This window comes from Bactrocera neohumeralis, chromosome 3 (genome assembly GCF_024586455.1).
Source record: "Bactrocera neohumeralis isolate Rockhampton chromosome 3, APGP_CSIRO_Bneo_wtdbg2-racon-allhic-juicebox.fasta_v2, whole genome shotgun sequence".
NCBI classification, from domain to species: domain Eukaryota; kingdom Metazoa; phylum Arthropoda; class Insecta; order Diptera; family Tephritidae; genus Bactrocera; species Bactrocera neohumeralis.
Window position 1 is genome coordinate 10718501 of NC_065920.1, and position 14080 is coordinate 10732580.

General features: G+C 32.8%; 6 protein-coding genes across 8 annotated transcripts in view; 3 read left to right on the plus strand and 3 right to left on the minus strand.

Annotated features, from left to right (window-relative positions):
• LOC126753829 (protein quick-to-court) overlaps positions 1-2429 on the minus strand; it is a 32260-nt gene extending 29831 nt beyond the window's left edge. For 2 of the 3 annotated variants that reach the window (XM_050465541.1, XM_050465539.1), the window contains exon 1: positions 2063-2428. The gene's annotated coding sequence lies outside the window, so the exon portion shown is untranslated. Of the gene's footprint in view, positions 1-2062 lie in introns of all 3 variants that reach the window. The other variant, XM_050465542.1, reaches the window with a different exon arrangement.
• Positions 2430-3839: 1410 nt separating this feature from the next.
• LOC126753856 (26S proteasome non-ATPase regulatory subunit 14) lies at positions 3840-5184 on the plus strand. Its single transcript, XM_050465590.1, has 3 exons — positions 3840-3974; positions 4036-4801; positions 4877-5184. The coding sequence occupies exons 2-3, from the start codon at positions 4037-4039 to the stop codon at positions 5036-5038; spliced, it is 927 nt and encodes a 308-aa protein (XP_050321547.1). The 5' UTR covers positions 3840-3974; position 4036; the 3' UTR covers positions 5039-5184.
• A 943-nt stretch (positions 5185-6127) lies between these two features.
• LOC126753846 (retinoid-inducible serine carboxypeptidase-like) lies at positions 6128-9195 on the minus strand. The gene is made up of 5 exons (XM_050465569.1): positions 8962-9195; positions 7134-7705; positions 6838-7057; positions 6562-6747; positions 6128-6491 (listed from the first exon to the last, which is right to left on the minus strand). The coding sequence occupies exons 1-5, from the start codon at positions 9020-9022 to the stop codon at positions 6196-6198; spliced, it is 1335 nt and encodes a 444-aa protein (XP_050321526.1). The 5' UTR covers positions 9023-9195; the 3' UTR covers positions 6128-6195.
• An 863-nt stretch (positions 9196-10058) lies between these two features.
• On the plus strand, positions 10059-11653 carry LOC126753866 (ras-related protein Rab-19). Its single transcript, XM_050465604.1, has 3 exons — positions 10059-10316; positions 10418-10497; positions 10567-11653. The coding sequence occupies exons 1-3, from the start codon at positions 10217-10219 to the stop codon at positions 11020-11022; spliced, it is 636 nt and encodes a 211-aa protein (XP_050321561.1). The 5' UTR covers positions 10059-10216; the 3' UTR covers positions 11023-11653.
• Positions 11654-11845: 192 nt separating this feature from the next.
• LOC126753864 (vesicle transport through interaction with t-SNAREs homolog 1A) lies at positions 11846-12708 on the minus strand. Its single transcript, XM_050465601.1, has 2 exons — positions 12519-12708; positions 11846-12460 (listed from the first exon to the last, which is right to left on the minus strand). Exons 1-2 carry the CDS (start codon positions 12607-12609, stop codon positions 11865-11867), a joined length of 687 nt encoding a protein of 228 aa, XP_050321558.1. The 5' UTR covers positions 12610-12708; the 3' UTR covers positions 11846-11864.
• Positions 12709-12806: 98 nt separating this feature from the next.
• Positions 12807-13983, plus strand: LOC126753860 (uncharacterized). Its single transcript, XM_050465598.1, has 4 exons — positions 12807-12925; positions 12991-13287; positions 13346-13691; positions 13755-13983. The coding sequence occupies exons 1-4, from the start codon at positions 12915-12917 to the stop codon at positions 13866-13868; spliced, it is 768 nt and encodes a 255-aa protein (XP_050321555.1). The 5' UTR covers positions 12807-12914; the 3' UTR covers positions 13869-13983.
• The last annotated feature ends 97 nt before the right edge of the window (positions 13984-14080 follow it).

Here is a 14080-nt window from a genome sequence, read left to right on the forward strand (position 1 = left end):
GTTATGGCTATTTGAAAATAAAAAAGCCATTTTTTTGAAAAATTCATAACTTTTTTGAAGTTGTACAAAAAATTTTGAAAAAATTCTCAAAAATGTTTTCAAAGGGTAAAAAAGGATGGATAAGTTTCAGCAAAATCTAAAGGGATCGGGTTCAAAAGTGGTCGATTTGGTATGGAATACCCCATATGTATGCCAAAAATACGGTACACATGTTTTATTTAATGATAAAAAAATCATCGTAGCTCGTTTTTTTGACAAATGACTAGTTGAAATATAGTAAAAAATTCAAACTTAATTTTCGAAAAACTTTTTCAATAATAAAAACACTTCAAAAACTTATTTATTAAAATTTTTAAATATAAATTCCAAAAATTTTAAAATTTTTTTTTCGATTTAAAAAAAAATATATATTAAATTTAAATATAAAAATTTTTATAAGATATATTCTTCTTAAGCACACTTCGAAAAACTTTTTCAATATTAAAAACCCTTCAAAAACTTAAAAATTAGAATCTTTATTTGGAATATTTTTCCAAAGCATATTCCAAAATTTCGCGTGACTATTAACCATTTAAATATTAAAAAATTCCGAACTTTTCTTTTGGACCACCCTTCAAGTGCTTGTCTATGCAGAATAAGTTCACGTGTCCCTGCGTTTGCACAAAAGCACATTTAAATGTAGTTCTCGCAGTTTAAAAATATTTGTGTGTTCTAATTAATTCTTTATTGTTCAATTTACCTTTCCTGATTTTATTTTAAAAGCCTAAAAAAGCTTACTGAACGCTAATTGCTTAAATGGCAGTTGTTGCAATTTTGCTTATCACTTTGTTGTGTTGTTATTGTCCCTCATTCCTGATAAGGTTTTGAGATATTCTCGCTGTTAGGAGCCTCACACACACTCTCACACCTGTAATGGTCTACTTTTTATTATTAAGGGGACCGAAACTCAATGTAGACGGTTCTGATTGACAAATGTTAAATTTAGAGTATATATTTTGTAAATAAATTTTTGTTTTAGTGGAAAAGAACATTTCAACAAAGACGATACTAAATATTTTTCGGAATTTTGCTTTTATTTTCTGCTAGCAAATTTGAAAAAAAAATGTTCCAAAGTAATATTTGTACGTATGTATGTATGTTATGCATATACATATATATGTATTTATTATATTTTGTTTAAGTGTCAGAGTTTGTGAAGGGTTACATTGACATGTGTGCGTGCAATTGTTATTATTTAATTTCAGCTGTGTTTGGCCTACAAATATTGTAATTTTTGCCCCAGTTCGTTTTCAACATTTCAAATTAAATGGAAAATATTAGATAAACGAAATGAAGCGTGAAACATGTGTGCTCCGTTAAAATAGCTAGCATTAAAATAAATAGTGCTGGCTTGTATTATTACAGATACAAATTCATAAAGTATTTTTATATTTTTTTTTTTAAATATATTTTTCACATTTTTATGGTCTTGAGCTTTTTACAGCTTAAACAGTCCACACACTCTTTTCTATCCAACAAGCCGCTCATTTGTCGGAATCGCTGATATTGGATCACTACATCATATACACTGTCATACAAACTGAAGAATACAAATCAAGTTCTTATATAGAAAACTTTTTTATTTGACAAAATATCGACACGAAATTTGAGAGGAATTATTGTTGCAGTTAACGGCACAATCTCCGAAGAAATTGTTTAGATCGGCTCACTATAGCATACAGCTGCCGTACAAACTGAACGATCAAAATTAAGTTTTTGTATGAAATCTTCTGTATTTGTGAAGGTTTAATACCCTGCAGCTCCGGTGCAACCGAAGTTAATGTTTTTTTGTTATAAATCAGTTACTTTTATGGTAAATGGTTTCAGCTTAGCTTTTAAGTTGAAGTAACAAGTAACTGCCTATATAAGTATTATTATTGACACTTTTCAATATTTCTGCTATTTTTAAATAGCTTAGGCATCTGTTTGGCTTCTGCAAATGCAACAACAAACCTTACATGGTAAGTCTGTATGTATATAGTTGCGCATTTATTGATATTAATAATACCATCGCGGCGCTTACCTGTCAATGTACCATATAATATGCGAAGGCTGCAATTTTGCTTAATATCTTTATGTGTATTAAATCACAATGCAGTCAGTTAGCTGACAATTTGCATCGTCAGCAATCAATATAACACATGTGCCACATATACAAATGACTCCACATTTACGTGCGCAAAAGTCTATGTTTTTTGCAAAATTTATGAAATTTTCATTTTCAAATTTAGCGATTTTTTCAATTTGCATTTACCAATCACTAGTGTTTTTGTTGTAAAAATTTAAAAGCCAAAATTTTCAATTTTTGAATCAAAGTTAAAGTTATTAGTCCAATATTCACTCTTACACCACGAGAGCAACAGCGCTCATCCGGCAACAAAGTGCAACTGAAACTTTTCAAACTTATTAAAACACAACAGCTTACTAAATGGCTCAAGTCGGTATGTAGCAATGTGACTTGTAGTCTACGATTGTTGATTGTATGGAAAAAACTAAAAAAAAAACTGTAACAAAAATCGTGGAAAACAGAACTGTTGTAAGTCATGGCAAAATACAATAACAACGTAAAATTAAACATAATTAAAAAATGAAAATGCCAAGAAAACACAACTGAAAATTCACGCACGCACACAAACACACTACTACACGTATGCAGTAGTACCTTCAGTTTGAAATGAGTGTAATATAGCAGAAAAAGTCAAAAGTTTGTAAGTACTTAAGGTAAAGTAACGCTCGAAAAAGCCTCCAAGCGTTGGGCAAACATGATGCATACGATATATGTATGTATGTGTGTATGAAAGAAAAAAAATAAAGAAAGCAAAGACGATAAAAGATATTAAAACAAACCTACAACTTGATAATTATAGTAGTACTTATGGCAGTCGTAGTTACACTAACTACCTAGTATCGAAGTGCCCTCTTTTCAACCAATCTGCCTCTTGACTACCTATCTGTGTAATTTGTATAGTCTGACTGTCTGATTTAGCATCAACCGTTGCGGTTTGTGATCCAATAAGTGAATGCGCTACAATTCAAATGAGATGCACATCGACTACCGTTTTCAGACATACATAAGTAAATGTTCATACATACATACATACATACATATTATATACATGCATTACTACCTAGGCATAACGTCTAATTGAAATCTCTTCATTATTATAATAAAATATGCAAAATTTGTTTATTATTATTTAAAGCCGCGATAACAGCTCAACAATGTATTAAACCAAAACAAAAAAAAAATTACACTACTATAAATATTTAATAAAAGAAATCGTCATATATTCACTTTTTTTGTTTTATAAATTAATAATATTAAAATCCTCGTACATTCACAATATTTTTTCTCAATATAAATGCATTTTTATTTTTCTATTTTATTTTTATTATTATAGTTAATGAGATGGCACCATATTTCTAAGCCGAGTTCGTGGTGCACAAAGGCGTGTGTTTTCTTGCGGAACGGTGTTTTAACGCTCGTTCATTGGCCATTATTGCATTTATTTGGCCATTAATGTATGTAATACATACATACTTGTATGTATATTTGTTATATTTAATTATATTTACATAAAATTTAAAATATTGCATAAGGATATTTGTCAAAAATCACTTGTAACTTTAAATAATATCAAAATAATAAATTATTTTTTTGTTAAAACGATCAATTTTTTAAATATATTTATTTTATATGCAAAAAGAAAGCAAATTTTCGTTTTCCACTCATTTGAACGCGCTCGACGAAGCCTAAACAACAGCTTGCGTTGAACACACCGCATCGCTGTGACGGTGCACATTTGTAGCTGTCAAAGTTCTGGTGTGACATTTGTAAATTTTGCTGTGTTGTGTTCGTGCATTTTTCTTGCAAAATATAGCCGGAATATTTAACTCATTTAACAACTCGTCTTTCTACATATTTCAAATATAAGGTAAATTAAGAAATCAAGAATTTAATCAAACAATATTTCAGCACCTTTGTTTTATTGACAGCATGGATCGTTTATTACGTTTGGGTGGCGCAATGCCGCAGGCTCCACCACCAACAGATGCCCCTGTTGTGGATACCGCCGAACAAGTATACATATCCTCGTTGGCGTTATTAAAAATGTTAAAACATGGTCGTGCTGGCGTACCTATGGAAGTGATGGGTTTGATGTTGGGCGAATTTGTCGATGATTACACAGTACAAGTAATCGATGTTTTTGCTATGCCACAAACTGGTACTGGCGTCTCAGTTGAAGCTGTCGATCCAGTGTTTCAAGCAAAAATGTTGGATATGTTAAAACAAACTGGTCGCCCAGAAATGGTGGTTGGCTGGTACCATTCACATCCTGGTTTTGGCTGTTGGTTATCCGGTGTGGATATTAATACACAACAGTCCTTTGAAGCTTTATCGGAGCGCGCCGTTGCCGTTGTTGTCGATCCCATACAATCGGTGAAGGGTAAAGTAGTTATTGATGCCTTCCGTCTAATCAACCCGAATATGCTTGTACTGGGTCAAGAGCCGCGTCAGACAACCTCAAATTTGGGACATCTGCAAAAACCCTCAGTCCAGGCATTGATTCATGGTCTGAATCGGCATTACTACTCAATTAGTATTAATTATCGTAAAAATGAGTTGGAACAAAAGATGCTGCTGAATTTACACAAGAAATCATGGAAGGATGGACTCACATTGGCGGATTATAATGAACATTGTTCCATCAATGAAAGTACCGTGCAGGAAATGCTCGAATTAGCCAAAAACTATAATAAGGTAATTAATCAATTGAAATCACCTAAATTCTTGAAATATTTTAATATTTATATTTCGCTAATTTGCAACTTTTAGTCACTCGAAGACGAAGAGAAAATGACACCAGAGCAATTGGCAATCAAAAATGTTGGTAAACAAGATCCTAAACGGCATTTGGAAGAGAAAGTCGACAAAGTTATGCAAAACAACATTGTGCAATGTCTTGGCGCAATGCTCGATTCGATTGTATTTAAGTGAGCTAATATTTTCCTGTTGCATTTGACTTGAATTTTCAAAACCGCATATACAGAACACCCAAACTGAGCAACACGCTTCAGTTTACCACGCATTAATGTATTTTTAAAAATAACATCATAAATGAAATAAAATATAGAAATAATAAATACTTTTGTACTTTACTACAGAAACATATCATTTAAACCCTTTAGGTTTGCAAAAACGTAATGTTGTTATTGTAGCCTAGTGAGAATTTTTCTAAAGTAATTTGGAGGAGTACTGTTGAGTTGACAATCGTTGTCTGGCAATCCGAACCCGTTCCGTTTACTTAGACCGGACTGTCGTGAGAATGGAGTATATAAAGTAATCATCGATATACACAATATTTATTGTGCGAACTTATAGTTAGTGGCCATTTCTGACCTGAGTTTGGCGATGTTCGAGCGAGAAATATTGCGGCAGTGTTGTTTTTCTGCAGATACTCAGCTGATACTTATATTGCAACATTTTTGCATCGAATATGATGCCTTGCTATACTGCCGCAGTGATTGAGACTCGAACATCCCCTATATAATTTATAATAAAAATAATTTTTAAATTGGTATCAATACGTACATACATATGTATATAGCAAAAAAACTTGGTCAAATACCTTGTAATTTCGAAATCTACAGAGAGCCCAATAAAAATAATACGTAGAATTGTTACAAATTTCGTAAAAGAAAATCATTTACATATACATAGTATGTATGTATGTAGCTCTACATTATGCTCGCTTAAATCGCATCAACACATTATTCTTACTTCTCATTTATCTGGGTTTATTTAAAAATAAGTTTACTCCTTAATTTATTGTATTCAAATTAATTTTTTGCACTTTGTTAAGAAAGTTATCAAATTTTGGTGAACACTTCTCAAAAAAATGTAAACAACTGTCAGTTTCCGGCGGCTTAACATTTCGCATGCATGAATTTGAACTTGGCAGCACTGAACGACAAAATGAATGCCAGGTGCACACACTTAACATTTTCAAATTGGAAAAGTGCTGGATACGATATTCGTTAAAGTTTAAATTTTCATATTATAAATTGAAAAATAATGCAAGTTGCGTAGATTTTGTGTAAATAACAGGTTTAATAATAATTTCTCATACAATGATTTGACCTAATGATTGCATTTCAACCAAAGTTGGTATATTTTCTTAAAATATGGCCCATGCCAGCAGGATTATCAGCAGGCACCATATGTCCAGCGCGATCGATCCAGAACATTGTGAAATTGCCAGCGGTCTTCTCATAGCCCTCCAAAATGCGATCAACACTGATGCCAACGCGTGGTGCTGCCTCGTACGAAGACTTATTATTCCATTGCATTTTCTCAATCCAGTTAACTGTGCCTGGAGTGGCACAAATCAAGTCCAATTGCCCGGAGTAGACACCTACTTGCAGTGTTGTGTTGTTGAGAAGTTCCTCAACTAAGCGTATAAGGGAAGAATTTTTTTTAATCGAATCTCTTTCTTTCAAATTAACTTGGTATATTTTTACCGATATGTATCACTGGCTTCATGAAGTCTGTACTCAATCTGGTGAAAGTGACACTACTTTGGGAACCCCATCTTACCTTAGACGATATATTTAGAGCTTGGTGTACTGGGCCGCGCATTAAATCTTCCAAAATTTGATCGCGATCCTCATCGATATCATACTGTACCAAAGTGCGGTACATTAAATCTATAAAAGTAGATGTTGTTGTTATTGACAGGTGAATAAATTCAAATATAGTACATCGAGTACACATTTGCCCAGGATGTAATTACATACCCTGAATATTGTTACTTCTTAATAATACTTTGGCATAGGCTTCACCACTGGTTGGTGTCTCGATATTGTAAAAGTCCACACCCTTTGACTCACGCAATAAAACAGATTGTGTAGTACCCCATTGGTTGGTTGCTTGCGTCCATTTTCCTTGATTAACCAAATCTTCCGTTTTATTGGCCGCAGCAGTGATTTTCTCATAACCATCTTGATCCACAACGCCCTGTTGAAATAATTGTTAAATAATATAAACATAAAAACACATGTAACTATGTGTATATATAAGAGCATATACTTACCATTTGCAGCAACAATGGCGCCCAAGCCAAAACGGAATCAATCGGTGACGTCCATGGATCACCCAATGCCACCGAGGTCAAATTGCTGCGCAACTCACCACGTTGTATAGCATAATACAGTTCCAAAGCGAATTCTGGTGCCATTTTACCACCATAGCTCTCACAGAATATGTGCAAAGGCACACTTTCGAATTCGGGATGTTGCTGGTAGAAACCTTTCATCAAACGTACCAAGTCCAAAGCAATCTCATTATTATTTTTCGTTAAGTAAAGCACGCTATCAACATAACTGTAACCACTACCAACGGGATTGTCAATGAAGAGCACATTCATATCCTTAACCCACGTGAAATTACGATAATTGCCATACAAATCGAGTGGACCCAACTCTTCGAAATTGCCATAACCAGTCGACGAAGCACCGGGACCACCTTGCAACCAAATTGCCAACGGACGTTCGGTGTATTTGCTCACATTAGCTGTGGTGTAGTATAGCCAGTAAAACATATGGGCGCCAGTGCGCACATCAACATAACCCCAATCCTGTTCACCGGGGCCATAGCCGGTTTTGGCTAGACGACGCAAGTAGGATGGAAATGTATGAATAGAAGGAAATAAGCGATTACGTGAAGCGACAGTCAAGTTTGTGTGTGTGTGTGAAATGATGCCTTTTAAAGGGTATTAGTTGGTATTCTAAATTCGTCAGACAGAGACATTTCCGTTACGTTAATAACTTTAAATGGCGTGAGAAAACCCACAATTTATTTTAGTTTGTCAAAAATGACAACTTCTTCAATAATTTATAACATCTAGAGATTTACATGTCAGAAGAAAATTTATTGCATGTCTAAGGGCTCGAATAGTATTAATTTTTATGAACAAAAGACAAGCAATGATAATAAATAAAAATTGTCTGGAAGTTTTGAGATAAGTTCTATTGATTTAATTAAGACAACTATAAAACTACCGAAGGCTTGTCGTAAATATATCAGTTTCGTTTTCAGCAAATTTATCTTTTATCAAAGCAAATGAGATAATAAATATTTGTATTTGTAGAGTCAATGACAGGCGCATAAACACTTATCATTATAAGTATATCTTCGTAAACATGAGCACTATAAATTTGGGTATGAATCTGTCAATTTATAAATAATATTTATCCTGCACTAAATTATAGCGAATCAGTTTGAAGTATTAACGCCTTTGTGGTTGTCATTTCAAAAATTATTTATTATACCTAATTTAATTCAGCACTTGAAAATAATATTATGATGGGAAATTACGCAAGAAAGACGATAAAATTACTAGGTTTTTGGCATAGGAAGATCAAATTTTTGGCTTTTTATCATATAAGTTTACCGATAACTTTTTACTTTTTTAACTTTCGGCACTTTGATAAGTATCAACTTTGGTTGTTTTCTCAATATTATAATTTATAAAAAGAAACTAAGTATTTTTTTGCTAATAAATCAAAATAAGAATTCTTTACATAGAAATTTAGCAAAAGAAAATGCAAGAAAACATAAAAAATTATTTAAATTACCTCAGCAGTGAATTACCGTTACTTTATACTGAGAACAGTTTTTGAAGAAAGAAGCGAGGAAAATTTTACTAATAAAAATAAATTTAAATATAATAAAAAATCTTATTTATTAAAAAAAAAAACAAAATATTTAAATAAAAAAATTAAACAGATTTTTAAAGACATCTTAGTAATGCAATGAAATTTAACTGAAATATTTTTATAAGTGCAACATCCATATACTACAACGTGTATACTCTTGATTAAATTAAATTTTGCATACATTTTTTTATATTATTTACTTACCTGTAGTGGTTGTAACACAAATTGCCAACAGAATTGCTGTGCAGATTAATTCGACCCGCATTTTAAGACAATAAAATTAAACACTAAAAAAGCAAAACCGCGTATAAAACAAAAGCGAAAATGGGGCAAACTCAACGACAATACGTTTTATCTATGATGTTACTGTTTTTTATAGACTTCTTTACAACTCGAAGTCGCGTGCGACGAGAAAGTGTTCGAATTACCTTCTGCCCGGATTGCGGTGTTGATCAAGCCTTTTATTGGCTTCTTATCAGCTACAACAACACGCGTGACTTAATAGAGAGAGGAGTATACATAAATTAATAGAGGGATTTTTCAAAATATGTGAACTAATTATATACAATTGTAGAGTCTATCAAATAGCAAATAAAATGCTAAGTGCTTACTCACATTAGAGCGGGTGGATTGACAGGGGCCCAAAAACGGAATAATCGCGTATGCGGGAAATGTTCTACTGGTCATTCTGAACGTTTTTACCAAAGAGACTATTGGTCTAAAAACGGTTTCGAGTCAGCGAATTCGATTATTCAGATTTTTTAAACTTCGCCATAAAAATCGTTGACTCGAAACCGGTTTTGGACCCTTTGTCTCTTAGGTAATGTTGTTCAGAATGATCCATAGAAGATTTTTCGCAAAAAAAAAATCGATTCAATAATAATATTAAATGTGATATACATACACATGTACATATGAATGGATATTATAAAAGTAGTTTTTAGTTTCAATAACATAGGATTATAAGTAAGCGAATGAATTTTAAATAAACTTTTCAACGCCATAGAATTACTTGTACATCAAATTATTTCTTATACACACTTCGTACTCAAACAAAAAGATCAAATAGCAAACTCCGAATGACATGAAAAACGTTTACTGTCATGTCATTTAAAAGATAGCATTAATAACGGTTTTAATACAAACGGTTTAAATACAAAACAAAATGGTTTTGCGCATCCTCATACTGACTTACACAATAGAATCAATAGAGTACCTTGTTGTGTACAGTATTTAAAGAGCAACTGTTCTCACTTATATCAAAATTCAATTGTGAATGGGTTTCACGTAATGAAAAAACATCATCGTTTCGTAAACAAGTGGTAGCTTTGTGCGGCTAATTGGTTAAAGAAAAACTAACATATTTTCACAGGTGCAGTCATAAAACTACAACTAACCATAATCAAAATTATTATTGTCTGGCTTCTAAGTGCAGCTGTAGATAAGAATTTCTGATACCATGGCTACGGTACGCATACCGAAACAAAAGGTGATACTTTGTGGCGATTATGGTGTGGGAAAAAGTTCACTGTTTCGTCGCTTCACCAACAACACATTTGGTTTGTAGGCATAATTGTATAATACGATGGAAAGCAAAATAAATACTTATAATTATCTTTGGCACACAAACACAATGATTTTCCCTCATTTATAACAACAGTAACAGACACAGATCGCAAATCAACATTAGGCTTGGATCATATAGACCGTGACTATACTGTCGGTGATAAACAAATCAAGGTAAGCCACTTTGTATTATACAAAATTAAAATACACTTTTATATTTCTTTTTTTTTTATGGAAAACAAGCTACAATTATGGGATACCGGCGGTATGGAACGTGTTGCATCTGTTACATCGTCTTATTACAAATTTGCTGAGGGTGCCATACTAGTTTTCGCCATGGATAATGCCGCCTCATTTCATTCCCTGTCACAACATTTACTAGATATTGTAACTTACGCTGAAAATGCAAAAATATTCATTTGTGGCAATAAAAGTGATTTGGCCGAGCGTGAACCACAAGTGAGCGATGCTGAAGTGGAAGCATTTTGTGAACAGTGCCACAGTTTAATTAGTGCTACTTACAAGACATCCTGCAAATCATCGGATGGTGTTGAGGAAATGTTTCGTGATATATCTCGTATTCTTGTAGATGCTAATCGCTCTAAAATGGAACTGCAGGCTTTGGAACAGCACAGCTTCAAAATTGACTCAGCTGCCGAAGCTGATGCGAATGAAGAAAGTTCACAATGCATTTGCTAGCAAATGGGGAATGTGGAGTTCGGTTAAAGAGAAGTAGGTACGAACTTCATAAAACGAATAGATGGTGGTGTTCGAAGTAGAATGCGCTTCTATATATTTATTTGTTTATTTATTATTTGATGTTAAAACGTATTTATGTTAACTATATCAAAACAGTTTGTATGTGTTTACGAATATTTTTATTTTTACAATATATAATAAGCTTTATTTTGTGTCACCGAAAACTCACAAACAACAACAATTTGTAATGTCACAAAACAAAACATAAATTGCATTTAATGTTACCTAAAATTTTGGTTGTAATCCGTCCAACATTCTTGGAGCTTTCATGATTTTAGAACAAAAAATTAACACCTGACAAGTTTAACGGGGAAAGGATCAGAAGCCAAGTCAAACAAAAAACCTTAAATTGCTTGTCGAATTAAACTGGCTAAGGGCAAGAATACTGTTTTTATACAAAAGTAAAATTTATATCGATAAAATTAGCAACTTACAGAAAAATACATAGCATGGGTTCTTTTAAAATAAGAAACTCATTTATCTCAAATACTCATAGGAATAGAAACTAAATGTATCCACAGCTTAGTTTTGAATTCAATAAAAAATCAAATATAATAAAATTGTCTTATAACGACGTTTGATTATTTAATTTAATAACGCCATTGGTTCTAAGTTTAAAGTTTTACGATCTTTCGTTTGAAAAGTATACTTTATACACTTCAACAAGATTAAATTGTCATAAACCGAGAGGAATGTATAACAAAAAAGTCGATTGCATAAATAAATATGTAAAATATTGTCTAAAGTAATATAACAAATAATATAATTCCTTAATAAATTTATTAAGCGGTAGGGGCACTTGATGAAAATGTCAAGTAAAGACTTACACCTACAGCGACAACAAAACAAACGCCAACTACATATAATACAGCCTTTTCTCGCAATGCTCGTAACATCATAGAGTTTAGTGTTCTTGAAGCTCTTCCCAAATCTGCATTAGTTTCTCTCAAACGTGAACGCGCACCTTGCAAAATTTCACGCTGATGACTTAAATCATTAAGCACATGCGCTCCCAAAGCTTCTGTCTCAAGCGCTACGCGATATCCTTCAGCCAAACGATTTCCCGTACGTTCTATACGCTCCGAATTTTCTAATAAGCGTTGTCGCTGATCATTGCCAATGGATACATCATCATAATAGTCGCCGTCTCCTCCGCCCAGTTCTAAAACTGTCATATGTTGTTTTTGCTGAGCTTCTTTAGCACTACGGTAATCATTTTGAAGCCTTTTCAATTCTACTTGTGCACAACTGACCTTATTTTGGAAACTTGGGCGTAATGTTACGTCTATGTCGCGAATTTCTAAAGTCATTTGTTCTAACAGTTCATGTGCTTCAGCAAGACTTCCATCTATTTTAGAGCTAAGATCTCGTTTTTCCACTATAAGGAATAAGCTGTTATATTTTCATCTTACAGGATTTATTTACAAAATTCTTACCCCCTTTCAACTGCTTTAGTTGAGCTATTTCAGATGTGATTTCCGCTATTAACACAGCATATTGTTGCTCATATTGTTCAAGTAAAATCATATTGAAATTCTATTTTGATTTAACAATATGTTTCCCAATATATTATTCCAAAATATTGGACTTAAAACAGTATATTGAAAGAAAATTGTCACAATGAAAAACAGCTGATCAAATTTGTCAGTTCAATATATCAAAAAAAAACAAATTTAAATTATTGTGAATAGTACTTAAAAGTCATCGGTTTATGTCAAAAATTTATCCTAGTCGCTCAATTTTCGTTCTTTCATTTGCCACACGTGTTTACAAAATTTTGCTGTGCGTATTTTTTATATTCTTCAGGAAATATCTGTATTAAATACATTAAAATGTCGGACAAGTAAGTGAATAAAACGTTTCGTTCATGGACACTATAACAATTTTGCTATTTCCATCAAATTGCAGATACGCAGTGCCCAATAAGTTACCAGGCAAAACTGTGTCGGTGCTGGCGCATCGTAAACGCCGCATTCTTCAAGATAAAGCAACACTAGAACAGAAGAAAGCTTTGAAAACTAAGAGGGTTGCAGGAGCAAAGAGACATCACAAATTCCGACGTCCAGAATCATTTGTTATGAATTATCTTAAAGCAGAGCGTACAGCAAAACGTATCAAGCAAACTATACGCCGCAACAACATAGTTGACTTCAAAGAACCAGAGAAGACCAATGAAAAACTGCTTTTGGTTATGAGGCATGCAGGGTAAATTAAAAGTTAGTCCGTAAAATATAGAGATATAGTAACATATTTCCATTTACAGCAAAAAGGTTTTCGACGAAACAACAAATAAAATTTTAAATACATTGCACCTGTCAACTCGTCACAATGCTGTATTTCTGCGTAACGATAAGGAAACTCAAGTACTACTTAAAGTCATAGAACCTTTTGTAGTCTACGGATATCCAACACTAAGCACAATACGTGAATTGCTATTTAAGAGAGGTTTTGCGCGTGTCAATTCAAGGAAAACGCCCATACAATCTAACGCTATGGTAGAAGAACATCTTGGAGAGAAAGGAATAATTTGTTTGGAAGATATAATTCATGAAATTTACACAGTAGGACCAAACTTCGATGCAGTGAAATTGTTCCTCTGCAGCTTTATGGTAGGTTAAAAAAAATTATATTTCTTACATGACAAATATAATATTAATAATAATTTATGATAGCTTTCCAGTCCGCGAGATGGATGGAAGAACAAAGTTTCCGTGCCTTACAAAAGAGGAGGCGAGTATGGCGATCGAGGTGATGCGATAAATGATCTAATAATGCGTTGTCTGTAAATGTGTTATTATAGTTAAGTATTTGCATAATTTTTTTTTTTATTTTACTTTTGAAAAATAAAATTGTAGCATAAGTTGAGTGAATATCAATAAATGATGTATTTATTAATCTTAATTTGAAATCTCAAACAAAAATTGCTCAGGTAGAGAATTGAGTGGTAATGGAATTTTATTTCATAAAAATATTTTCTTCAGAAGATATTTCCTTCTGT

Coding starts and splice junctions, on each gene's coding strand:
- LOC126753860 (XM_050465598.1), top strand. Junction 13,288..13,345: donor TTGGTTATGAGGCATGCAGG/GTAAATTAAAAG, acceptor TTCCATTTACAG/CAAAAAGGTTTTCGACGAAA. Junction 13,692..13,754: donor TGTTCCTCTGCAGCTTTATG/GTAGGTTAAAAA, acceptor AATTTATGATAG/CTTTCCAGTCCGCGAGATGG.
- LOC126753866 (XM_050465604.1), top strand. CDS start 10,217: ATGGCTACGGTACGCATACCGAAACAAAAGGTGATACTTTGTGGCGAT. Junction 10,317..10,417: donor CTTCACCAACAACACATTTG/GTTTGTAGGCAT, acceptor TTATAACAACAG/TAACAGACACAGATCGCAAA. Junction 10,498..10,566: donor TCGGTGATAAACAAATCAAG/GTAAGCCACTTT, acceptor ATGGAAAACAAG/CTACAATTATGGGATACCGG.
- LOC126753864 (XM_050465601.1), bottom strand. CDS start 12,609: ATGATTTTACTTGAACAATATGAGCAACAATATGCTGTGTTAATAGCG. Junction 12,461..12,518: donor ACTAAAGCAGTTGAAAGGGG/GTAAGAATTTTG, acceptor TATTCCTTATAG/TGGAAAAACGAGATCTTAGC.
- LOC126753846 (XM_050465569.1), bottom strand. CDS start 9,022: ATGCGGGTCGAATTAATCTGCACAGCAATTCTGTTGGCAATTTGTGTT. Junction 6,748..6,837: donor AAGAAGTAACAATATTCAGG/GTATGTAATTAC, acceptor CTACTTTTATAG/ATTTAATGTACCGCACTTTG. Junction 6,492..6,561: donor GAAGCCAGTGATACATATCG/GTAAAAATATAC, acceptor TTATACGCTTAG/TTGAGGAACTTCTCAACAAC.
- LOC126753856 (XM_050465590.1), top strand. CDS start 4,037: ATGGATCGTTTATTACGTTTGGGTGGCGCAATGCCGCAGGCTCCACCA. Junction 4,802..4,876: donor TAGCCAAAAACTATAATAAG/GTAATTAATCAA, acceptor TGCAACTTTTAG/TCACTCGAAGACGAAGAGAA.